At 38.9% G+C, this 25,672-nt stretch overlaps 1 protein-coding gene across 2 annotated transcripts in view; it reads left to right on the forward strand.

Annotated features, from left to right (window-relative positions):
• SCYL2 (SCY1 like pseudokinase 2) overlaps positions 1-24,069 on the forward strand; it is a 55,105-nt gene extending 31,036 nt beyond the window's left edge. The window contains exons 10-19 of one of the 2 annotated variants that reach the window (XM_034773572.1): positions 545-556; positions 700-822; positions 2,073-2,186; positions 6,058-6,190; positions 10,387-10,505; positions 11,909-12,009; positions 13,128-13,194; positions 13,616-13,705; positions 16,450-16,569; positions 18,256-24,069. In XM_034773572.1, coding sequence (XP_034629463.1) covers positions 545-556; positions 700-822; positions 2,073-2,186; positions 6,058-6,190; positions 10,387-10,505; positions 11,909-12,009; positions 13,128-13,194; positions 13,616-13,705; positions 16,450-16,569; positions 18,256-18,906 — 1,530 coding nt within the window. In that variant the 3' untranslated portion in view covers positions 18,907-24,069. The remainder of the gene's footprint in view (positions 1-544; positions 557-699; positions 823-2,072; positions 2,187-6,057; positions 6,191-10,386; positions 10,506-11,908; positions 12,010-13,127; positions 13,195-13,615; positions 13,706-16,449; positions 16,570-18,255) is intronic. The other variant, XM_034773583.1, reaches the window with a different exon arrangement.
• Positions 24,070-25,672: the final 1,603 nt, after the last annotated feature.

A 25,672-nucleotide genomic window follows, 5' to 3' on the forward strand; every position in this document is an offset into this window, starting at 1 on the left:
TGGTCTATGTCAAATGTCCAAACAGACACTTCCTCAACCCTTTCTGCCTTCTTGAAAAGCTGTTGGGTTTTGGGGTTTTTATCACAAGTTCTAGTGTTGCTTTTCAAAAGAAGAAATTATGTTACCTTGGTGAAGTACCGTATTTTGCTTGGGGAATTACACATTTTTATGTCAAGTGTGGTTTCACTTTAGGAATAAACCTATTTTGTGCCAATACTATGACTGTAATGCTGTGCTCCTTCAGTAAGGTCCAAATTCTGCCTTCTGACACATATGTACAACTCCAGTTGAAGTAATTGGGAATTGCACATACACATCTGAGAGCAGAATTTGACTCCAGGTTTCTTTGGAAACTAGTGATTTCCATAATGGTATGTATGTCAAGAGTATGTTTGTATAGCTGAAGTTTAATAATGGACTATTTTGGAATTGTAAGACAAAAATCCACAAGCCTTGTGATTTTTTTTTTAAAAAAGGTCAGTATATTTGTGTTTCAAAAATGCTATAACATGTCTAAGTGTCTTTTTATCTTCCATGCCTTCAGGCTAGCAACATGGTGAGTGTAAATACCATTGATTCTGTTATAAGAGTTTATTTTTATGTTTCAAAACTATATTGCTATAATAAACTTAAAATTGAAAGTGTAATGTTGCAGAATTAAAATCTGTGGTATTCATAACATTTTGTTTTGTTTTATAGATTTTGTTGATTTTCTTGCAAAAAATGGACTTGCTCCTAACCAAGACTCCACCAGATGAAATAAAGAATAGTGTCCTTCCAATGGTTTATAGAGCCTTAGAAGCACCTTCAATTCAGATTCAGGTGTAGTAACTATGGTTTTTCTTTAATAATGTATAAAACTTTCCTCTTTGCTGTGAAGGGATACTGTCAAATTATGTATACCTACAACTTTTCTCTCCTTAGAAGAGGAAGTTAAAACTTGTGCAACATACCTGAAGGATTATGCATTAATTCCAGAGTATATTGTTGGACTTTCTCCCTACCTGACTAGAAAGAGATCAGTTAAGAAAACATGGATGTTCACCTAATCATGCCAAACATTGTTGATTCACTGTTTTCCAGTGTATGAAAAATTTTGTCAAGCAGAGTGACACTTTCTGCTCAGGCCTGTTGCCTAAATAAGTATTAAATGCTTTTATTGCTTTGTCTTTTGCCTTTTTGGAATTTACTTTTTATGTACTGCCTAACACCAGTTATCCAGAAGCCTCCACAAAATCCTTGGATAAATGGGGGCTTCAGCCCTGCAAAGCTTAAGTCAGGGGGGAAAGTAACTGACCTGTTGCTTAACTAGAATTTTGGATAACTGGAATTAAATTAACCAGGTTTTACCTGTCTCTATATCTTAGGTTAGTTTTACTATTCATAATTTAGTCTAAGTAATTATTCTAATTGGATACTTCTTTACTGTGGAGACACTTTTTTTAGTAGTCAGGTGGCATTTTAGGTGCTGTCATATATGTTGTTGATGTGAATTTAATTTTCATGTAACAAATCAAGTGAAATATAAATTTTAATTCTTTGATTTTCTGTGATTAAAAACTAGCTCTCTGTAAAGTGCTGCTTTGTGAAAATATAAGACATTTTTTGATCCAGATAATTTGTAGTTATGACACGAATGTAGCTCTTTTCATTCAAAGCGCTTTCCAGGCATGAATCCTCAAATTATGCTTTATTATTAGTAGTAGTAGTAGTAGTAATAGTAGTAGTATCAGTGTTGTTTTCATTAATATAGCATGTAGTAATAGTAACTGAATGGTGTATCAATAATATAAAAATATATGTTTTTAGTAAATCAGACTATTTGAAGTTCTAGCTTTTTAAAAATAAGTTAAGGATCAATTAGGTGACCACGTTTATTGTTTGTTGAAGAGGCTGTATTAAGAATGTTTGAACACACACACACTGTAAGAGCAAAAATACAGTATTAGTTAAAACATTCTCAATACAGCCTCTTCAACAAACAATAAACGTGGTCACTTAATTGATATATATATTACTAATTTTACTGTAAAGTGAAGTTTTTAAAAACTCCTATGGTTGTTTATTTACAGGAACTTTGCCTTAACATAATTCCTACGTTTGCCAACCTAATAGACTACCCATCAATGAAAAATGCATTAATACCAAGAATTAAAAATGCATGTTTGCAAACTTCCTCTCTTGCTGTAAGTAAACTAATGTTCTTGATCTCTCCATCCCCTACTCCCAAAACATTAAAATAGTGCTTAGATAATTTTGGCTTTTCTGTTGTTGCTTTTATTGTTATCAACATGCTTCAGGAAAGCAAGAGCCTTGTACAGAAAACAGAGCCACCCCTACCATAATACTGTGCATTCACTTCAGATTTTTCTAAAAGTATTGCCGTTTGTTCAGTAACTAATATGCAATCACTTGTGTTTCAGTGATGCAAAACTTTCTTTTGTGTTTTTTAAAAAGAACTGTTCTCGATTTTTTTTCCTTTGTATACTTCTTTTTGTTATATGAAAATGCTAGCTAATGTGAAAAGTAATTGTCTAGTGCTCGTTGATATGAATTCTATAAACTTTCAAAGTAGTTTTCTGGGTTTCTCCCCCCAATTCCCCATCCTAGCAACCATGGGAAATGTCTTATTTCTGGGCTACACTAGTGCAGGGGGAGACGGGTTCGAACTAAGATACGCAACTTCAGCTACGCTATTCGTGTATTAGCTGGCTTGCTATTCGCGAATAGCGTAGCTGAAGTCGAAGTATCTTAGTTCGACTTACCTGGCCGTCCTCATGGCAGCGAGTCAACTCTGCTTACTCCTCCGGCCGAGGTGGAGTATGGGCGTCGATTCGGGGATCGATTTATTGCGTCTAGATGAGACATGATAAATCAATCCCCGATACATTGAACACTACCTGCTGATCCAGAGGGTAGTATAGACGTACCCTTATTCCTTGAGGAAATCCAAGACATAAGCTGTGATGTGTGGGAAGAAATCCTGCAGGATACTGCAGGTTCCTCCAGTTTCTACATTGTGAGTTGCACCACTTATGGTTCTGTATCACTTTAAGTGACATCTGCTTAATTTAGTAAACTACAGCAAGAGTGTATTGTTCATGATCACTGCAAAGGCAATGTCACAACAGAACATTAAATTCTATCCTCGTTTGTCTAGTGCATAGTATCAAGTGTAAAATTCTAATACACTTTCTGTTGGGGGACTATATCAAACACAAGTCGATGACCTGTACTGAAAAGTAGTACAGTCTATATTTTCCTACTCTAAATTTTTGATAATGAAAGAGCTAGTATTAGAATCGGTCTCTTGCAAAATGGAATGTTTTCAATGTGCTGTTTTTCCCCAAGCAGGTTATGTTTAGTACTGGAAATTAAAATAAACTTCTGACATTTCAGCAAAACAAATGGGTTGTGGGGGATATACACTGCATGGAACATGGAAATATTCAAAACACAAGACCTGGTAGTAATGGGGGACTTCACCCACACATCTGTTGAAAAGTAATAAGGCAAAACACAGAATTTCCAATAAGTTCTTGGAATGTATTGGGGACAAGTTGTTTTTGTTTCAGAAAGTGGAAGAAGTAATGAGGGAGGCAGACATATTAGACTTGATTGTGACCAGCAGGGAGGAATTGGGTATGAATCTGAAGGTGAAAGGCAATTTTGGTGCAAATGATCATGAAATGATCGATTTCAAGATTCTAAGGAAAGGAAGGAGTTGAGAGCAACAGAATAAGAAGATGGAACTTCAAAAAAGTAAACTTTAACAAACTCAGAGAATTGGTAGGTAAGGTCCCAAGGGAAGAAAATCTAAGGGATACAGAAGTTCAGAAGAGTTGGCAGTTTCTCAAGGAGACTTTATTAAAGGCACAACTGCAAGTTATCCCAATGCAAAGGAAAGCTAGGAAGAATAGTAAGAGGCAATGTGGCTCCATCAGAAGCTCTTGGATGACTTGAAAATCAAAATGGAATTCCACAAAAAGTGGAAACATGGATGAATTGATAAGGAGTAGTACAAAAGAATAGCATAAGGATGTAGGAACAAAATCAGAAAGGCCGCACAAAATGAGTTTTCCCCTAGAAAGGGACAAAAAAGGCAATAAGAAGAGCTTATTTAAATGCATTAGGAGCAAGAGAAAGATGAAGGAAAGTGTAAGTTCTCTACTTAGCGGGGAAGGAGAGCTAATAACTGATGACATCAAGAAGGCATTAAACAACTCAGCCAATCTTAATGCTGACTGGATACTCAACACAATTAATATTAACAACAAGGAGGAAGGAACGCAAGCCAAAATAGGGAATGAACAGGTTAAAGACTATTTAGATAAATTAGATGCATTCAAGTTAGCAGGGCCTGATAAAATTCAACTTAGAGTACTTCAGGAACTAGCTGAAGAAATCTCTGAACCCATTAGTAATTATCTTTGAACACTCCTGGAGGATGGGTGAGGTCCTAGAAGACTTGGAGAAGGGCAAACAGAGAGTAACTATCTTTAAAAAGGGGAGTAAAGAGGACAGGGAATCCAGTTAGCTAAACCTTGATACCTGGAAAGATACTGAAACAAATTATTAAACAATCAGTTTGTAAGCACCTAGAATAAAATAAAATGGGTGGATGAATGGATTTGTCAAAAACAAATCATGCTAAAAACCTACTTTCTTTCTTTGACAGGGTAACTGACCAAGTGGGTGGGTTGAGGTGCAGGAGAGAAGCAGTAGACATGATGTATTTTGATTTTTAGTAAGGTTTTTGACAGTCTCAAATTACATTCTTATAAGCAAACTTGGGAAACGTGACTAGATGAAATTACTATAAGGTGGGTGCACAGCTGTTTGAAAGATCATACTCAGAGTAGTTATCAGTGATTCCCTGTCAAACTGGGAGGGTGTATGTAGTGGAGTCCCACTGGAGAGTCAATCCTGGGTTCCAGTACTATTCAGTATTTTCATTAATGACTTGGATAATGGAGCAGAAAATGTGCTTACAAAATGCAACATGGACAAATTGGAGAATTAGTCAGAAATCTACAATTCAATAAAGAAATTCAATAAAGACAAGTGCAAAGTATTTCACTTAAGAAGGAAAAATCAAACGCACAACTGAAAAATGGGGAATAACTTGAGGTGGTAGGACTGCTGAAAAGGATGTGGAGGTTATAGTGGAGCACAAACTGACCATGAGTCAACAATGTGATGCAGTTGTGGAATGAAAGCTAATATTTTGAGGTATATTAACAGGACTGTTGTATTTAAGACATGGGAGGTAACTGTTGTGTTCTGCTCGGCACTGTTGAGGCCTCAGCTGGAGAATAGCATCCAGTTCTGGGTGCCACACTTTAGGAAAGATGTGAACAAATTGGAGAAAGGCCAGTGAAGAACAATAAAGTGATAAAAGATTTAGAAAACCTGACCTGAGGAAAGGTTTAAAAAAAACCTGGGCATGTTCAGTCTTCTTTTCTCAAGATTAAAGTGGAAACCTCAATAACTGTCTTCAGACATGTTAAAGGCTATTATAAAAGAGGATTGTGATCAATTGTTCTCCATGTCCACTGAAAGGAGGAGAAGAAGTGATGGGCTTAATCTGCAGCAAGGGAGATTTAGGATACGTACTAGGAAAACATATTAACTATAAAAGTAGTTAAGCGGTGGAATAAGCTTCCAAGAGAGGTTATGGAAGGCTTTTAAGAACTGGTTGGACAAACATCTGTCAGGGATGGTCCAGGTTTATTTTGTCCTGTTTTAGTATGGGGGCTGGACTTGATGACTTCTCAAGGACCATTTCTGTGGTTCAAGATACCATTTTTTACAATAATGTTTAATCATAACTGTGTATTAGAGGACTTTGGGTTCTAGCTATTTCAATCTTGTAAAAATGTAGTTTGTCCAGTTATTTTAGTCTTTATCTTAACACTTTTGTTAAAATAGAATTTAAGATTTTTGTATTTAATCTGTTTTTATAAAGATTTAAAATTCATGTCTTTTTAAAGTGTTAATTTTTAGTCAAAAATAGAGGTTAGAGATGTTACTTAACTTCTGTTACATATTTAATAGGTCCGCGTGAACTCCTTAGTGTGCTTAGGAAAGATTTTGGAATATTTGGATAAGTGGTTTGTACTTGATGACATTCTACCCTTTCTACAACAAATTCCATCCAAGGAACCTGCAGTGCTTATGGGAATTTTAGGTAATGAATATTTAATTTCCCTTCTTGTTACAGTTTTGTTGTTGTAATCTCTATATGGCATATTGGAAGTGCTGTATGTGTTCCATAGCTAACAATTTATGTAAAAGCCTATTAGCTGTTTCTGACTTCTCAGAGATTTCCTTTTTGTATTCCCAATGCTCCTCTGTTCTCTATTAGATGTATTTGTAGTCTATGGGCTCAGTTCAGTCACAAGTATCCTCAACAGCTGTTGACCTATGGAGCGTCTATGGGTCCTTTGGTCTCCACAGCTGCAGGGGCTATCTGAATCTGCCTGAGAGCACTATAAATCACTGTCACCTCCTGTTTCCTCTTCAGTAGTTAAATTGTAAAATCTGACTTTCCAAATAGCTTTGCTGTCCAGCAAAGAATCCCTTTACACTGCCCAGTTGCATTTCTCTTAAGCAATTTCTTTCTGGATGCTAATAGTCTGGGTTCTCTGATCCACCAAGTTTACTGTGTGACACTTAGGTTATACAAAATGAGCTGAAACTGACTGGAAAATGTTCCAGGAGAATTCCTCCTCTGCAGAGGGGAATCTCCATTGCCATGGGTATCCCCCAGCAAGGGGAGGGGGCAGGCGAGCAGGGGCATATCTGGAGGGGCATATAATGAGGCTCGGCTATGACTGATCTCGGTTGGCTGAGAATAAGGGAGTCATAATTCTCTCCCAGTTGATGTCCCATCTGCACTGTGCCCAAGCTCTGCTCAGACACCATGGAGAATAAAGCCTTAATTTTGGAATGGTGTGCAAAAATAAACTGTGTAGACCTCTTGGATTATGTAGTCAGACCTCTTGATTAATATAGGCCTAAGCTTCCAGAAGGAACCCCTCCAGAAAGTAAGTAGACCACAACACAAGTAGACACTGCCAAGGGCAGGTCATGAACTCTCAGTATACGGGTGTCACTTGGGTTCAACAGCCACAAGAAGTTACCTTGAACCACCCAGTTACTCCTTTCTTTTGTTCTGAATGTTAGGAAGTCAAGGTACCATTTGAGTGGGGCTGGGAGCCCTTCCCCCCGAGTTTTGTAGGTGTGCAAGCTCCCAGGTGGAGCTCTTAACCACAGTTAGTACAGAGGTGAAAGTGGGCCAGTACAGCATACCGGTAAGAAGTGGCCACCGGTACAGGCCCGTACACAGCCGATGACAGTGCTTTAACGTAGCTGCCTCTTTTGCCCCCTGCTGTCAGCGGCCCTGATAATAGGGACCCTACCAGCAGGGCCACCAACAGGGTGGGGGCGAAAGCGGCAGCTTCCCATGGGCCCGGCAATTTAAAAGGGCCCGGGGCTACCGGCCACTGCTACTGCAGCAGTGGCCGGTAGCCCCGGGCCCTTTTAAATTGCCGGGCCCATGGGAAGCTGCCGCTTTCGCCCCCACCCTGTTGGTGGCCCTGCTGGTAGGGTCCCTATTATCAGGGCCGCTGACAGCAGGGGGCAAAAGAGGCAGCTACGTTAAAGCACTGTCATCGGCTGTGTACGGGCCTGTACCGGTGGCCACTTCTTACCGGTATGCTGTACTGGCCCACTTTCACCTCTGTACTAACTGTGGTTAAGAGCTCCACCTGGGAGCTTGCACACCTACAAAACTCGGGGGGAAGGGCTCCCAGCCCCACTCAAATGGTACCTTGACTTCCTAACATTCAGAACAAAAGAAAGGAGTAACTGGGTGGTTCAAGGTAACTTCTTGTGGCTGTTGAACCCAAGTGACACCCGTATACTGAGAGTTCATNATGGGCCGGGCAGCGCTGAAGGGCTGGCTGGGGGAGGCTGACCCCCAGCCCTGCCCCTTTGGGGGCCCAGAGGTGGGCCCCTGTACTGGTAAACCTTTTATGTTACATTTCACACTAACTCAGGGGTAAAGTAAGTTCTACAGAGGAGAGCTGGGGCAGAGAGTCAGTATTTTGTTTACAGACGCAGGGTGATTAAAGATAAGAAAGGGTTGGTGATTAAATTAAGGATCTGGAAGTTTAGCCTGTAAAACAGGAGTCCCTGGGAAAGTGGGTGGGTAGGAAGGAGAAGAGGTTGTTTTAGAGAGAACATAGCCAAGCCCTCTGAGCCAAGGTTACATTCAGAAAGGGGGGGAGTTTTGGGGGCATAGGTGAAAAGAAGGGCCCAAACCCAAGGGAAGGGATAGCAGTGGTATAGAGAAGTTCCCACTCTACCTGTGGTACTTATGTGGTCCCATCACCATAGTATCTGAGTGCCTCACACTGTCTAACCTAGTTCTCCTCACACAGCCCTTCGGTGAGGTAGAGCAGTGCTGTTATCCGCATTATACAGAAGGGGCACTGAGGCACACAAAGACTAAAGGCCAGATTTTCAAAGGTATTTAGGCACCTAGTGGGATTCTCAAAAGTGCCTAGAAGGTTAGGTGCTTTGTAAACCCCACTAGATGCCTAGCTGCACCTTTGGTGCCTAAAAGGTTTTGAAACTTTGTCCCTAAGGCACTGGCCTGAGATCATACAGGAAGTCTATGGGGGAAGGAGAACCCAGGTCTTTCAGGGGTAGCTCCCTATCCAGCAGACCAGCCTATCTATCTCCTGCATGCTGCAAAAAAAAGAGGACTCTGATAGATGGAAGCAAAACCAAGGTGGCCAGTTCTCTGAGACTCCAGCAAATGGTCCCAGGTGGCTGGGATGGATGTCATGGCTGACAGCATAAAAAGCAGCACTGAGGTCAGGAAGGATGGAGAATGAGAGTCAGATGAGAGGAGATCACTTAACTCCCAAGGGGTGACAGGTTCTGCCCATGCTGGGTTGTAGAGCAATGGCTGCTGTGAAATTTTACATTTTAAAGAAAAACCATTTTGTTCTGTCATTTTTTGTTCTGAGTTCAAGAAAAGGAAGGAATCAGAAAGTGTCATATAAGTATCAGATGTGTTTATGCCTCAAATTCTTAGGGTTTCAGCTGTATTCAGGCCAATTGCAGAACAACGAACAGAAATTGCATCCACAGAGTCAAAAAAGTCGACTGTTATTATGACGTTGATTTTGTATTATTCACTGGGGACCATCTGTGTGCTCAGCAGTGTTCAGAATATGCCAGAAAATGTAATCCCTGCGCCAATGTGTATAAAATGTGTAGCCCTGGATAAGATTACTTAGATATTTAAGAATGAAGTGTATAGTTATTAAGCACACGTTAATATCTGTGAGTGGAGGCACTGGTGGCAATAGAAGTTTTACTGGATTAAGGACTAGAAGGTTTAACCCTCCAACTTTCTTTCAAGAGGAAGAGTTGCCCAGAGCTCCTGTGCCTGTTTATTTTCTTTTCCTGCCGGCAGTGCCCCTGATATACCTCTGAAGTCTCAATTTTTTTCTCAACTTTAAAATGTGGAATTTTCTTGGTGTTTGGTTTTAAATATTCTCCTGTGAGAACTGCAACTCAATCACTGTAGTGTTGTGTAGTGTTGTGTTTAAGAGCCTTCTGGAAAGTAACTAGCCTTTAAATGGAAGTAGAACCCCTAGAGCCCCAGGCAGGTGCAGTATAAACTCCCAGGGCCTTGGCCTAGTAGGTTGTTTCCAAAGTTAAATGATCAATTCTAAGCTTGGTGAACTGCAAAAAAGTGATAGAAAGTAATCTAGATTTTTCTATGATTGTTTCAATTGTTGAGTCAAAGATTAGTAACAAAGTAAGAATATATATTCAAATTTTAAACCTAACCAGTGTCTCTTAAGTAACCTGACACAAGGTGTGAGAACATGTTAGTATTAGAGCTGAGCGGGTCTAATATTTATTTAATTCTCTTTTTTTAGATACGGTGCTACTATCCACTAATTTCTAAGTTATTATCTGCCCAAAACCCCGCACAAATCCTAGAGTTTTCAGGTGCCTAAATAGCCCCTGGAATCATGGTTAAAGTCCCCGTCTACTCTTCCTCCCCCGCTCCCTCCCCTCACCACCACCACCACCACCACCACCAAAATCTGAAATGCTGCCCCTGACAGGAAACCCTGTCTTTTTGTGCCCAGACCTTCACCTTTGTTTTTTCTAGTTTTGTGTTTAGTTGCAAATGAATTAGTTTCTTTATGAACAGTTTTTTCTCTGATACTCTGACTTTTGAGTCCTGTGTTCAGTTTTATTATCAGTACATACAGTATGTATAGTTTTCTTGGAGCTCATTCACAATATTAACCACTAAACTACCGATCTTGCTATTTTAATGTTCTATATCAGGTATTTACAAATGTACATTTACTCATAAGAAGTTGGGAATTACCAAAGAACAACTTGCGGGAAAAGTATTACCCCATCTTATTCCTCTTAGTATTGAGAACAATCTTAATTTCAATCAGGTACGAACTCAGTTTTAATTGTTTTTGCACACTTTTACCTAATGAGCTGGTCTAGAAGGAGATAGTTCTCTGACAAAATAGTTTATATGTTAGTGTGTTTCAATGTGACTATAATCAATGATAAAGGCGTCCCATGATACTGTCAGAATTGATAGGCTTAAAGAGCAGTGTTTTGTATAGTGGATCTAGTCAGTAATTCTAATTTAAGATTCTAAATGTGATGTTTTCATCTTTAAACCTGTTGCATCCATTAGTTATCACTAGATCTTCAGTTTTCCTCTCACTCTATCTTAAATTAAATTTTCTCCTAGAATATTTTCACTAATATTTGCCAATAAAATCCAGTGTAGCTTAGTAACTGAATTACCTACCTTCAAATGTAAGAAATTGTCAGCTGACAGTCTTGACTTATAGTTGTTAAAAGCATGAGAGAGTACGTAGTTCAGAATAACAGCTAAAAGACCTACGTTTACCTTCTGGCATTTTAGAGCATTTCTGGTCTTCTAGCCAGAATGTCAGCACTCGAAAAAGTAAGTAAATATTTCAAACCATGGGACTAAAAATAGAGGAACTGAAGTCAGCATGTCACTTCTCTGACCCATACTCCTTCTACTCATCTGTTGTTTTTACGCTATAGACAATGATTTAATCAAGAGACTGACTACAAACCTGTCTGAATTTGCAGATGATTGATGTAAACTATAACCACTATGGAAAAATTTAAACAAGATTAACTCTATAAGGCTGATGGAAAATTTTACATTAGCAAACATATGATACCATTCAAATATGCTACAAAAATATTCAGGACAAAATGTAATGGGGTTTAATCAAAGCATCAGAAACAAAAGGGCCATGGAGTAATATTGCAATGTCTTCTAAATGTCCCGGTAATGTAATTAACCACCTAATTTTAATACAATACAAATCAAAAGCTAGAATGCATTCTTAATGTTTCCACTCGCAGCTTTGTTTGCAAGTGCTGCCAGTAGTGTAGCAATGCAAATATATTGCTGTAAACAAAACAAAAAAGAGACGTGAATTCCTAAGAGGAAATTTTTAGAAAGTAAATTGGCTAAGTAACACCCCATCTTTTATTTGGAGCTGCCTGAGAGACCCTGTCACTGTCTACTTGCTGCCTACAGTTTCAGCACCACATTACTCTGCTCATAGTGGGGGTATACTACATGCAAAGTAGCAAAAACAGATAAACTTAACAGGCTTTTAGAAAAATTACTTTATCTGTGCATACCTAATATAGGTTTTATAAACATGCTGAACAATTGTTTAAAATTCTATATAACTGGATTTCTAGCAATAAATAATGTTAGAATACAATGCATTTTTTTATATATTTACCATCACAATGCAAAATCTTAACTTTTCACCCATTTCCTTTATAGTTCAATTCCTTCATTTCTGTCATAAAAGATATGCTTAGTAGATTGGAGGTTGAACATAAGACCAAACTTGAACAACTTCATATTATGCAAGAACAGCAAAAGTAAGTGTGTGGGTTGTAATGAGGTGTAAGTTCCACCTGTATGAGCAAATGTGAAACATCTCTAGCTGTAGCAGCACATGCAGTAGAGCAGGGATAGGCAACCTTTGGCACGTGGCTCGCCAGGGTAAGCACCCTGGCAGACTGGGCCGCTTTGTTTACTTGCCGCGTCCACAGGTTCGGCCGATCCCGGCTCCCACTGGCCACGGTTCACTGCTCCAGGCCAATGGGGGCTGTGGGAAGTGGCACGGGCCAAGGGATGTGCTGGCTTCCCACAGCCCCCATTGGCCTGGAGCGGCAAACCGCGGCCAGTGGGAGTCGCAGTCGGCCAAACCTGCAGACGCAGCAGGTAAACAAATCGTGCTTACCCTGGCGAGCCGCGTGCCAAAGGTTGCCGATCCCTGCAGTAGAGCCTCGCTAGTTCCTAATTTAGTCATTGATCACTCTCACAAATAGGCAGTCTTATCCATTTCTCCCCCCCCCCCCTTTCTCAGCAAAGATTTGAGTCCTGTATTGAGGTCTTGTATTATAACTAAAAAAAAATTCGTTTTATAAAATATAATACTGTACACTTACTGCAAAGTTTTGTAATAAAAATAAACCACATTTGTCAGTGATTTTTTTTTTTTTTTTTTTTTTAGTTTCTTAGCTTATTCATGCAATATGGTAATCCACTATAGAGCTCCATTATTTAGTATAGTTCTGGAGTATTAAAAAATACTTAAACAGTTGGTTTTCAGTAATTGTTGAGGACTGAAAAATTACATTGGAGAAAAATTGAGTTCTTTCAAAAACAAAACTTACTGTGACTCCAGGGATATTGTATGGGATTTACCATGGGTTTAAATCAAATTAAGCTAAACTAACTATACATATCTACTCCTGTTTAGGAGAGAGACAAAGAGTATTTGAAATTGGCATTAAATAACTCACTACAATTTTAAATACTGCCTTTTCTAAGCTGTGTCTCATGCATGTGCGCTCACTCTAAATACAACAGTGTTGTGATAAGAAAAGTTTTCTTCTGTGTTAATTCTCTTAGAATTATGAACTTTGCTGAATTAGGGTCATTGCTTTGACTGGGAGCCATCTTTTTGTAATATTTGTACTCTGTACTACAGATCTTTGGATATAACTAATCAAATGAACGTATCTGAAGAGACAAAATCTAATAGTACAGGTAATCAGGTAAGAGACAATATTTTGCATTGGTTACCCACAGGAATCAAATTTGAAATTATCTCTACAATATTTGGTTTCTTAATCATAAATTACAAAATTTAAAATTTTTGAAGAATTCAGATTTAAATCCCATATTTAAAGGATTCCATTTTTAAATAAGCCATCATGGTGTTCCACTTGAGAAATTTCAAAGATGCGATGCGCCTGTCAGAAGCTTTCTGCAATATAGTCAGTAAATTTCTTCAGTCTCTCCAAGGCTTTGCATATATTTAAGCCTGTGTCGTGCCTTTTGAATGCTGATAACTACAGTGTTTCTTTTCTCTCCTTAATCAAACATCTTTGAAATTTCTCAAGTGGAACACCATGATGGCTTATTTAAAAAAAAAAATTAAAATTGTTCATGGATAATCTTTTTCAATTTAAACAGATTGACAAGATGTTTAACAATACTGGAAATGACGTTCCAACTAGTGGATCAGATAGTAAAGAAAATGGGCTGTCATCAAAACAGAAAAAGGTAAGCTCTTTTTCTGAAGGTGTTTTATTATGTAAATACCTTGTGTAAAAGGCAAATATGTTGAAAGCCAAAGGCCTGTGTTGTACGAAAAAGTATGCATGTAAACACTTGTATATTTTAATACTTAAAGAGAATAACTGACCAGTTGTGCTCAGCACTGCACTCTGAATGTCCACATGGTGAGGAGCATTGAAAAATGTTTAAATTCTTCATTATGTTCCTGAGTCTCTTTGAAACAGTTTTGTTGATAACTGATATTGTTTGTGACACAAGCAGTATAGGCAGCAAGTAATATTGTCAACTAGTTTCTTTCCTACTTCACCACCAACAAAACTTTATAGCAAAATGTAGTTAGTTGATTTGCATTTTCTATTACAGTAACTCCTCTCTTAAAGTTGTCCCAGTTAATGTTGTTTCGTTGTTATGTTGCTGATCAATTAGGGAACATGCTTGTTTAAAGTTGTGTAATGCTCCCTTCTAAGGTTGTTTGGCAGCCGCCTGCTTTGTCTACTCTTGCAGGAAGAGCAGCCCATTGCAGCTAGCTGGTGGGGGCTTGGAACCAGGGTGGACTGGCAGCCCCCCATCAGCTCCACCTATCAGCTCCCCTAAGTTCCCTGTGCTGCAGCTGCCTGCAGTTCAGCTGTGTCCCTCCCCCCACTGCCATGTGCTGTTCCTGCCTTCTGTTAATTTGTTTGTAGTGTTGTAGTAGCCATGTTGGTCACAGAGAGACAAGATACAGTAACTCCTCACTTAACATAGTAGTTTATGTTCCTGAAAAATGCAACTTTAAGCGAAACGATGTTAAGCGAATCCAGTTTCCCCATAAGAATTAATGTAAATGAGGCGGTTAGGTTCCAGGGAAATTTTTTTTCACTGGACAAAAGACTATATATATTAGACACACACAGTATAAGTTTTAAACAAACAATTTAATACTGGTACGCAGTGATGATGATTGTGAAGCTTGATTGAGGTGGAGGAGTCAGAGGGTGGGATATTTCCGTTCCTGCTAAATGATGAACTAGCAATTGGCTGAGCCCTCAAGGGTTAAAATTCTCACTCTGCAAGGCAGCAGGAATGGAGGGAGATATACTATTTCCCTTAAGTATACTATCATGTTAATTAGATCAGCTTGCTGTGACTGCAGCCCTGGTGTGTCCCCCCTGCTCTGTGGAAGATGGGGTAAGTGGGGTGCAGGAGCAGGGGGGAGGGAGACACCCTGACATTAGCCCCCCTCTTCCTTCCCTCCTCCTCCCCCCCCCCGGCACAGCAAGCAGGAGTCTTGGGGAGCAGCTCCAAGGCAGAGGGCAGGAGCAGCACATGGCAGTGGGGGGAGGGACACAGCTGAACTGCAGGCAGCTGCTGCACAGGGAACTTAGGGAAGCGGGGAGCTGATGGGAGGGCTGCCAGTCTACCCTGGTTCCAAGCCCCCACCAGCTAGCTGCAATGGGCTGCTCTTCCTGCAAACAGTAGACAAAGCAGGCAGCTGCCAAACGACCTTAGAAGGGAGCATTACGCAACCTTAAACGAGCATGTTCCCTAATTGATCAGCAACGTAACAACAAAACGTTAACCGGGACGACTTTAAATGAGGAGTGACTGTAGGGAAGACAATAAAAACTACAGAGTTCTTTTTCAGGTCTGGGGAAAGAAGTCAGAGTGCCAACTGTTAATTTATATTTTGCCCATATGCTCTGATTTCTTAGCCGCAGACACTCTGATTTCTTTCATCAGACCCGAAGAACTCTGTGTAGGTCAAAAACTTGTACCTTCCAGCAACAGAAGTTGGTCCAGTAAAAGATATTACCTTACCTACCTTGTCTCTGTTATATTAATCAGGGCCGGCTTTGGGCCGATTCCCCCATTCTGGCCCTGCGCCTAAGAGAGCCCCGCGCCCTAAAGAAGAGCCCCTAACTTAGGCGCCTTTTTAATTTTTACTCACCCATCAGCGGTCTGGATCTTCAGCGGCACTTCGGCGGCGAGTCCTTCACTTGCTCCAGGTCTTCGGAGGCATTTCGGGGGCGGGTCCTTCAGTGCCACGGAAGACCCCCGGAGTGAGTGAAGGACCCACGGCCGAAGTGCCGCTGAAGACCCGGACCGCTGCCGGGTATTCGAAGCGGGACCCGCACTTCCTAAAGCCGGCCCTGATATTAATGACACACTGATGAGACTCAAATGACAATCCACAGATTCAAACTTAATTTTACAGTAAATTGGTAGTTTAGATTTTGCTATCAACTACACATACATTATTCTCAAGGAACACCAATTCTTCCAAGAAACACCAATTACAATGACTTCATAATTTTTTTTGTCAGATTATATTAGCTGATATTTCTCATTTATTCCTTGAAATAGAATACCTACATAAAATATGTTGAGTTTTTTTAAAACCCAGCAAATTATGGGTCAGAGGTAAGGCAACTGTTGTTGTGATGAAATAGCCATTTCTTCATACTCAATAAGAAATTATGTGAGCAGTGTTAATTTTATGATACCCTTAACAATTCATTTCCTTGCTTTTTAACTACTTGGGTTTTCTAAATGTGATAAGTTTTTATGATAAGTTTTTGTCACTTAGCAACATTAGCCAGTTTTGAAATGAAGTTTATTTTTGGAATAAAAAGTATGTACTGTATCATTAAACAGCTAGCACTGTCATTTAGATTTAATATATTATAAATTAGGTAACTAGTCATGAGACATACTATCCCGTGTTAATGCTAATGCTTTGTGTTTTAAAGGTGTCACTTACACTTGAAGAGAAGCAAAAGTTAGCAAAAGAACAAGAACAGGCACAAAAATTGAAAAACCAGCAACCACTTAAGCCTCAATCACATGCAATCATAGCTCCAGTCAAACAGGTGAGAAAAGATCTCTACTGAACAGTTTCTATGGTAACCTTGCCCCTACCTCCTTGCAAGTACTGTATGTGTTATAAAAGTGATCATTTCTATGTCTTACCTTCTTGATTTACTGACATCCCCCACTTCCCATTTTCAGTGGTGTCAGTACTATAGAGTCAATGTAGCTAAATAATAACAAATTGTGTTATGTTCTGCCCAGTGCCTCAACAGCAATATTAACAATATTTATTATTTATGACACAGTAGTGTCCAGAGGCAACATTATGATTTGGAGTCCCATTATTCTAGTTACAATACAAGCTTACAGGAAGACAGTCTCTGCCCCAAAGAGCTTAAATTGATTTGTTTGTGTCTGTTGATGGTAGTACAAACAAAAGATGTTTTCTGGCTACCATCTTGCTTTAAGAATATTACAGCAACCTTTTCTTCACCTTGGTGGGATAGTCAGAATATGATTTACATATTAATGTAAATATTTTGTGTGCCTTAATTTTCTTTAAAAGTTTGATAAATCTTATTACAGTAATTTCATTTAAACATAGTTTCGCCTCTTATGTGAGATAAATTTAAACTCTGTTCAAAGTAGAACTGGTTGTGAAAAGCTTTAGAGAAAAACTTGGGGCAGGAGGACTTGTTTCATTCAACATTTTTTCTAAAATGGGGGAGGGAAGGAGCGCAGAGAGGGGGAAAAGAAGGGGAGAAGACTGTCTGTCTTTCTTTCTCCACGCACACCACCTTCCTGTGGGGCAAGTGGGGAGGAGAAGGTAGTGGGGGGGGGGAAATCATTTTTTCCTTCTCACTCTATTACAAAAAGAAAAATAATATTGTTGTTGAAAACCTTTCTGTGCAGCACTAAACTAGGATGGACTTGTGTTTTTACACCCTTTGATCTGAATATACCCACTTTGCTGATCAGTGAATGTCTCTCATATTTACAACGGGGTTTCAGTGCTCCTTTACCTATGGTTAAAGACCATAAAACCACATCTTAGTTATTCTTGATATTTGCAGTCTGTGTACAACTTTTATGATTTCAGACCAATCTATATATTGGTGCAGCCCAATGCATTTTGAAGAGGACAAAATGCCTGTCCTCAGATAGGAGCATGCAACTTTCGCTGACCTCAGCAAGAGTTGCACATGCGTCTGAAGGCTAAATTTAGACCCACATATGTAGAAAATGTGTAATTTATAGCATAGAATATTGATTTACTGAACATATGCTTAATGCATCTTTTTCAAAACATCAAAGGATCTCTGCACATATTTCATAGAGATATTTTTCAGCATGATACTGTATGTGAGCATTTAGCCATGTGACTCACTTTGACTTTAATGGAAACAATTGTGTTCAGTTCCCTCAAGCTGTGCTGAAAATTCTTCTCAAGCAGTCTCAAAAGTGTTAGTTTAGAAAAACAGTATTTGCCAGACTCAGGTGCCAAATCTGTGGAACAACTCAAACACCTGAGTACCAAAATAACCAAATTGTCCTTGTATAAGGTAAAGAAATTAACTTTTATGCCAAATTTGAGTGGAACATGGAATAGAATTAATTTCAGCTTCTGAAATTTGGAGTTTAAAAGAGGTACCACCTGTATCTTAACTGCAGAAGCAATGTAATAAAGTGTTGCTATTGTGTCTGTAAGCAGCAAAAGCATGTAACTACACTTGTATATTTTGCAGACAAAGGACTTGACAGATACCTTGATAGATAATATGTCGTCTTTGACCAGCCATTCCATCAGCAAACCTAAAGTTGCTTCTTCAAGTAGCTTCTCTTCTGTCCCATCTATGGGTGTTGGAATGGGATTTTTATCACCTGTTGACAGCACAAAGAGAAACATAGCAAATGGACTAAATACTAATATGGGATTTCAGACTTCTGGATTCAGCCTTGGGGCAGGTACTACAAACCAGAATTTCTTCAGTAGTCCAACTGCAACTGGAATGGCCAAGATGAACATGGTACCAACTGCCAACATGCCAAACTACAGCCCTGTGAGTGCTACATCTGGAATCTCACAGCCGACACAACACAACAGATCCCCAGACTTATCTGCTTTAGATAGTCTTTTTGGTCCTCAAAAACCCAAAGTTAGTATGAACCAATTGTCACAACAAAAACCAAACCAGTGGCTTACTCAATTTGTACCCCCTCAAGGTTCCCCGGGTGCAAGCAGTTCTGTTTTGGGACCACAGATGAACACTCTAGGACAACCTGGTTTTGGTATGCAGGGTAATCCTTTCTTTAACCCTCAGAACTTTGCACAGCCAACAAACACCATGACAAACAGCAGCTCAGCTAGCAATGACTTAAAAGATCTTTTTGGGTAAAATGTCTTGCTTTCTTTTTCAAAGATTGATACAATTTGAATGATGGGTAAGCTGATTAACATCTTTGTATGATTGGTAAAAATTTGACTTGGGGAAACTTTCCACCTAGCAAAATAAAGACTTGTACTGGAAAAAGATTTTGTTTTCAGGCTGACCTGGTAATGCAATAGAATCTCATAATTGTCAAGTCTTATGTGATAAATAATCTTGGCCCTTTTTCCCCAACTTCAGGGTTTTAAGTCAGGCTACATCAATCTGCATACATCCATGCACAAAAGCAGAAGCTAAATATTTCATAATTGTTCAGAGATTTGTTCCAAATAGATTTGGATTTGTGTAGTTTTACTCCATAAATTGAACAAAAATGGTTAAGTTGTAATAAGCTGATTTATATTGTTTAGTGCCCCCACAATATGCAAGTCTCTGTTCAATGTGTGCTAAATCCTGATGTGGTGTTGATTTGGATATCCTAAATTTGGCATGACCCTGAGTTGTACTATGACACACCCTGGGATTACACTGCATCTAATTGTCTGGTTTTTTTTTAGCCATGTTGAATGAAAATGTCTCTAATCATGTATAAGAGACTAAGGTTTTGAAGGGAAATGTTTTGGCTTTCACTTTATCTTGTTAGAGAGTAAGAAGGATTAATACAGCAGTAGTGTTCAACAAGAGTAAAGTGATAATGGTTATCATTCTAATTCTCACTAAAACAGAATGGAGATTTGGGAGTGAAATTGTGATATTAACTCCTAAGCAATATCCTGTTTAGGACACAGAAAAGCACTGCTCCAGTAGTCATGCTAGATTATAACTTGCTCCATGATTTTTGATTCCCGATTTTCAGCACCACAGTAAGAGCCATGTACCATTGATGTTAAGCCTTTCTAAATCCTGCTTAAAACATGGCGGGTAACTTAGTCAATCATGTATGTTGTAAGTGAAATATTTCTGTGTTTTAGTGGCTAAGACGATCTGCCTCAAAATTGGATATAGTTTGCGTAGTTACATGGAAACATTTTAGGTCACTTAACATTTTCCATCTGTATTAGAGGAGACTGAAGAGGACTGCTCAAAACTAGTGAAAAAGCAGTCTGCCATGATTGCCTTGATTTAAAATAAACAGTTACTCAGATTTTTTGCTGTCAAACTCTTATGAAGGACAAATGCATATGAAGTGAATTCTCAAGCAAAACTGTAAGCACTAGATTTGGTGACTAGATAACTATTTTAAATCCTTTTAATGTATTGCTCCAAATTTAATAAAGTTCTCCAGAAAATTAAGCAGTAGTTTCTTCTGCTTCCAAACAGGTAGATGTTCAGCTTGCCCATGATAGAATCTCTGGTCTGACAGTTACTACAGTTTGGTTTTAACTCTTTCCTAGGAAATTCAGGAACCTTCTTGTGTAATATTTAGAAGACTGTTTAGAAGACTGGCTATTTTGAGAAGGAAAGAACTAGTTAACTTTTTTTTTTTATAGAAAACTTGTACTTTATTTTTCAAAGCCTTTCGCTGATGAAATTGTTCTTTCATTTGCTGCTTAAGAAACCAAAGGGCCTTATGCTGTAAATGTGACTTGTATTTTGTTAAATTATATTTCCACAATTTTAAGCGGTAAAAACGTTAACTGTGTCTTTAAAAAAAAAAAAAAAAAAAACCTGTATTATAACTACTGCCTTAGTCCTTTTGTTTTAAAATATCTGGGACCAGTGGGAAAATTTTTTTTTTTTAAACGCACATTGTATGTGCTGTTATATTTTTGGTAGATATTGTAGGTTACGTTGAATTAGCAGCATAATTTAAATGCGATACTAGGACTACTGAATGTTTTTGATACAAATATGGTTAATAACATTCTATACTGTGGGTGATCCTAATGTCTTTTTTTATATAAATCAACTTGCACATCTGATTTCTGAGAGATGTACTTTTAGGGCAATCTAAGGCAAGACTTTGAAGAATTACTTGAGTCTGCATTCTCCTGAATTATGTGGGAAATAAAACAGTGTTAAAAAATTACCACTGTTAATATAGTTTATTGTAAAATCTCATATCCATGGTAGAGATGCACTCAAGCCAAAAAATTCTAATCTGGATTTTGACCACTCCTGTGCTCGTGACCGTCCCACATGTAGAGTTTGGGGGCATTAGGATTTTGGTTCAGCCTATTAGAGAGAGGGGACAGTTGCAAAATTTGGAATTTTGGGTCCATGGTTTTAGTTGGGCCAATCTCCAATTCAAAGTATAGGGTAGTTCTTTGTAAACTATTTTTATGCCCTGTAGGGTTTATTTGAGAGAGAGAGAGAGAGAGAGAGAGAGACTGTACCAGAGGTAATATGCTGGATAAATGTTTGTCTGGCTTGAATAATTTGAAATTATTTTGGTGCAACACTTTGGTGCAAAATTTGTTTCCCTGTGAAATGAGGCATAGCTTCCAAAATCCCCAGAGTTCTATGCCTCCGCAATGCTTCTTGGGCTCTGTAACAACAGGGATTGTTTACGAAGCTGACTCTATCTCCAGCTGCTTTTGCTCACCCCCAAGCACAATGAAGGGTTGAACTGCAGACAGTAGTATAGCATGCAGTCTAAGTTAATACTACTGGATCAGCAATAACATGTATATCTGGAATCCGCAGAGGTATTAGGAAGGGATAGGGGAGAAATACAGAGACAATGTTACAGTAGATGGCCGTGCCTCAGGCCTGCCATTTTCCTAGCGAAGGAGGGACTTCCATGGATTCAAAGGTAAGTTGGGAAGATGGGTCACACCTATACTGCCCCTTCTTTATTTTCTGTATCTGCTTTGTTTCTCTCTCTCTCTCTCTCCATGCATTTAGTCCTCAAATAGAATGGAAATTTGCTTTGAAATTGATATTAGCTCTAGGCAATGTGTAGAAAATATTCATATTTGTTTCACCAAAATAATCATGCACTGGTGTTGTGTTGCCTTGAACAATAATCCAGGTTTTACATTTCTGCCCTTCACACTGAAATGAACTTAAAAAATATGTGCAAATATTGTGTGCATCAAATACATTTGTTTATGTAACTCCCCAATCCTGCACTTAAATCTGTGCGATCAGACCTCCATTGACTGCAATAGAGTTCTGCATGGGTCTGGCTTTTAGTCGAGGATTGCAGTCCAGATGTGTCGTAACTCGTATTTGTTAGAACTGAAAATTGGACTGAATATATCAAAGCAAAAAAGGGATGAGGAAGCAAGTTTCCTTTTGATCCACTTCACTGCCACTTTTTTAGTGTAAAAGACAAAATATAAACACTGGGGAAATATAGATGCATTTCCTCTGTGTGCGAGCATTAGTTGTCCTCCTGCTATTCTGCCATGCAGTATAAATTAGTGACTATAAGCCTATTCATAGGCTTCTGGTTCAGACCCTTTTGTACTCTGGAGAATTCTGTGAAAAACAAACAAAATCAGTAAAACAAATTAGCCTTTTAAATGGGGTCACAGTATTTAACGGCTTGAAGAACTTGCTCGACTGGGACTGGCAGAAAGTTTGCCTGGACAAGTGAGCTGAGTGGGGGCCATGGAACTGCCAACTCCTTTCCTGGGAGGGTGGGAGCTGAGTAGCTCCTGAGCTGATATCTTTTTCTGGAATCCAAGAGCGGAGGTGGGGAACAGAGCTGCTGCTGCTTTTCCCCTAAGGGTGGGGGATATGGAGTGGAGCTGCCTATGTAGAAGACCAAGGACCTCTTGCATATGTAGAAGGATAGTAGCATCAGAGGAGCCTTGCAAAAAGGTACTGAGCATCCATTATTGAAAAGGAGGGCAAATTTAATTGGGGGAGTGGGTAGGGTATCAGTTGACTATTGGGGGCACAGTTGGCTGTTGTGAGGGAGGGAAGATGTGGTAATGTGAACGAAACAGGTGTGTCCTTGGGTCTTGAGGGGTTTGACAGTACAGGTACTTTATACTGAGGCTCAGCAGGCTTGGTCTTTGGACAAATAGGTGTCAAATATTTCAATTTCTGTATTGAAACACAGTTTTTGTTTTTTTCTTTAAAGTCTTGTCTTCCTAGCGACCTACACTGTTGTGACACATTATTTTGGAGCTTTCTTAAATACTGCATTTGTCTTTGTAAGAAATGAAAATATGGCAAGGGAAAGATGCATTTGCTGATGATTTTGTATCATACTTTGTATGTACGTGTATTTAGATGCCATGATACCACTTGTCTTGGTTACATTTCACAGTGAGATCAAAAATGAAATGTGAGAGTATAGATTGAAGTCAAATTTCACCCATCTTCCAGGTAAAAAAAGGATGATTTTCTTTCTCTGCGTTACGATTCGTGTGTGTAAATGTGTTTAGTATGCCAATATCTACCTGAATTGCAGAAGAAAGGGAATAGAGTTTCTTCCTAAAATAAGCTTATGAACACTTGATCTCAATCTTGGACTTGAGAAGTAACTTCTTTGTGGTGTTTTTGAGTTGATTGGCTTGTGCAGTTCAAGGTTAAAGAAATGCCCTGTTAAAATGTTTGTGTGTTTTGTAACCCTGTGTCCATTTTATGTTTGTTCTCTGCAGTGTGAGATTCATTTTATTTACTGATCATTTCTGTTTTGAAACAGCTTTCCGGGTAAATTCTCCCAAACTATCTGATTTGCAATGAGATTCTGCTTTGTACCTCTCATTCCAATAGGATTTGACTGATGTACAAGGAAGTCACAGGAGACATTAGAGACTAGGATTAGTACCCCCAAGTCCCCTTAACGTTCCAGTCCTTGCAACAAAAATCAATGGAATAAATGGGTCCTTGATATTGAATTGGAAGTGGTTTGTTCTCATAAGTGCTAAAATTCAGGCAGTTCTAACCACTGTACAGATCTTCAGGCTTGAAGTTGTAAATCAAAACTGCTTTAATGTATTATAGTGAACTCGGGCCTTGTGCAGGATATTTAATAGAGTATTTGTTTACTTGTCTAATTGTACAGTCTGTATTTAGTGGCAGTTTTATGTTTAGACTGTAAAGCATTAAAATTCTCATGAAGTGTGTAAAGTGATGTTACTATAGTGTCAGCTGCAATTCACGATCAGCAGAACTGTCATAGCATGACGTATTTTGGTTTATTGGCCATCACAGTTCTTCAACAATAAATTTATTCTTGTATCAACTTTTAGATTGGTAATCCTAAAAAAATGTAAAATGCACAATGAGTTTAAAGAAATTCATACCACTTTGTACTGTGAATGAAAATGGTGTAGTTTTGAAATCTGAACGAGGTTGCTTACTAAAATAAATGAATTTTTCATATTTTCATGTTGGAAGTAAAAGTGAATATTTTTATTCCCAGCAATCCATAAAAGCAAGCAATGCTAACCTGTGTGGAAAACTTTAATTATCACACTTCTGTTTGTACTGCAATTGATCCAATAAGAAGGGCATAATACAACCACGGAATGATGATTAGTCCTGGATTCAGTTTTCCTTCAAGTGGTTGCTGCTGAGGCACCTATGGATTTGGAGCACATGTTGCACACATGCACAGAATGGACATCATGAGATGCAGCAAAGAGCCAGAGAAGTTTGAAGAATCACAGCCAATCTTTGGAAAACATTCACGAATATTAAAACTTTAAAATTAGCATTTAATTTTTCTGTGTCCTCTTGCCATCACTGCATATTAATAAGAGCCATATTCTGTCATCTGTCTTCCCAATGCAAAATTTCTATTGATATTGTTGCTCCTTTTGATCTAAGCAGGTAGCCGGTATTTGGGTCCTTGGGGGTTCTTTCTGTTATCAGGAGAAATTAATGAAAGTCCAGGTATTTGAGTATATTCTTTATAAATAACAAGATTGCACCAACAAAGTCCTATTTCCCTAAACACAGCAGAAACAAACAAGAGCCCATTTGCTTGCTTACAATTCCAAGTCTCTTTCCAGCCAGCACACTGTCCAATAAAATCTCACTCAGTGGCTTCCTCTCAGGGCTTCTCTGGCTGTCTCCTGGCTTTTTCTGGTGGCTCTCTGCTTCTCATGTATACAATCCCTGGCTTTGCAATCAGCCCTCAGGAAAAACCTCTCTTCTCCTGTTGTTTAGGGATTGTCTACACATACAGCTGCAACCAGTGCTGGTATATTGTGTTCAACTCTGATGTCCGCAATTCAAGAAGGATGTTAATAAATTGGATTAGAAAACATGCTTTGTAGAGACTCAGTAAATTCAATCTATTTAGCTTAACAAGGAGAAAGTTTAAGGGGTGACTTCATTACAGGCTATAAGTGTCTACATGGGGGAAACTACTTGATAACGGGGGTTTTCAATCTATAACAATCCAATGGCTGGAAGTTGAAGCTAGACAAATTCAGATGGGAAATCAGCTGTAAATTTTTAAGTGAGGGTAATTAACCATTGCAACAATTTTCCAAGCATCATGGTGGACTCTCCATCACTCAGTTTTTAAATCGACATTAGATGTTTTTCTAAAGGATATGCTCTAGGAAGTATTTCGGGAAAAGTTCTATGGCCTGTGTTATGCAGGCAATCAGACTACTCAATGGTTCTCAAACTGTGGATAGTGTCCTCATTTTAATGGAGTCTCCAAGACTGGTGTTAAACTTGCTGGGGCCAGGGACTCAAGTCCTAGCCCCACTACTTAGGGCTTCAGCCCTGAGTGGCAGGGCTCAGGTTTTGATCCCCTCTCCTGGGGTCATATAGTAATTTTCATTGTCAGAAGGGGGTCACAGTGCAATGAAGTTTGAGAACCCATAGATTGATGATCATAATGATCCCCTTCTGG

Source organism: Trachemys scripta, chromosome 1, assembly GCF_013100865.1.
Source record: "Trachemys scripta elegans isolate TJP31775 chromosome 1, CAS_Tse_1.0, whole genome shotgun sequence".
NCBI classification, from domain to species: Eukaryota; Metazoa; Chordata; order Testudines; family Emydidae; genus Trachemys; species Trachemys scripta.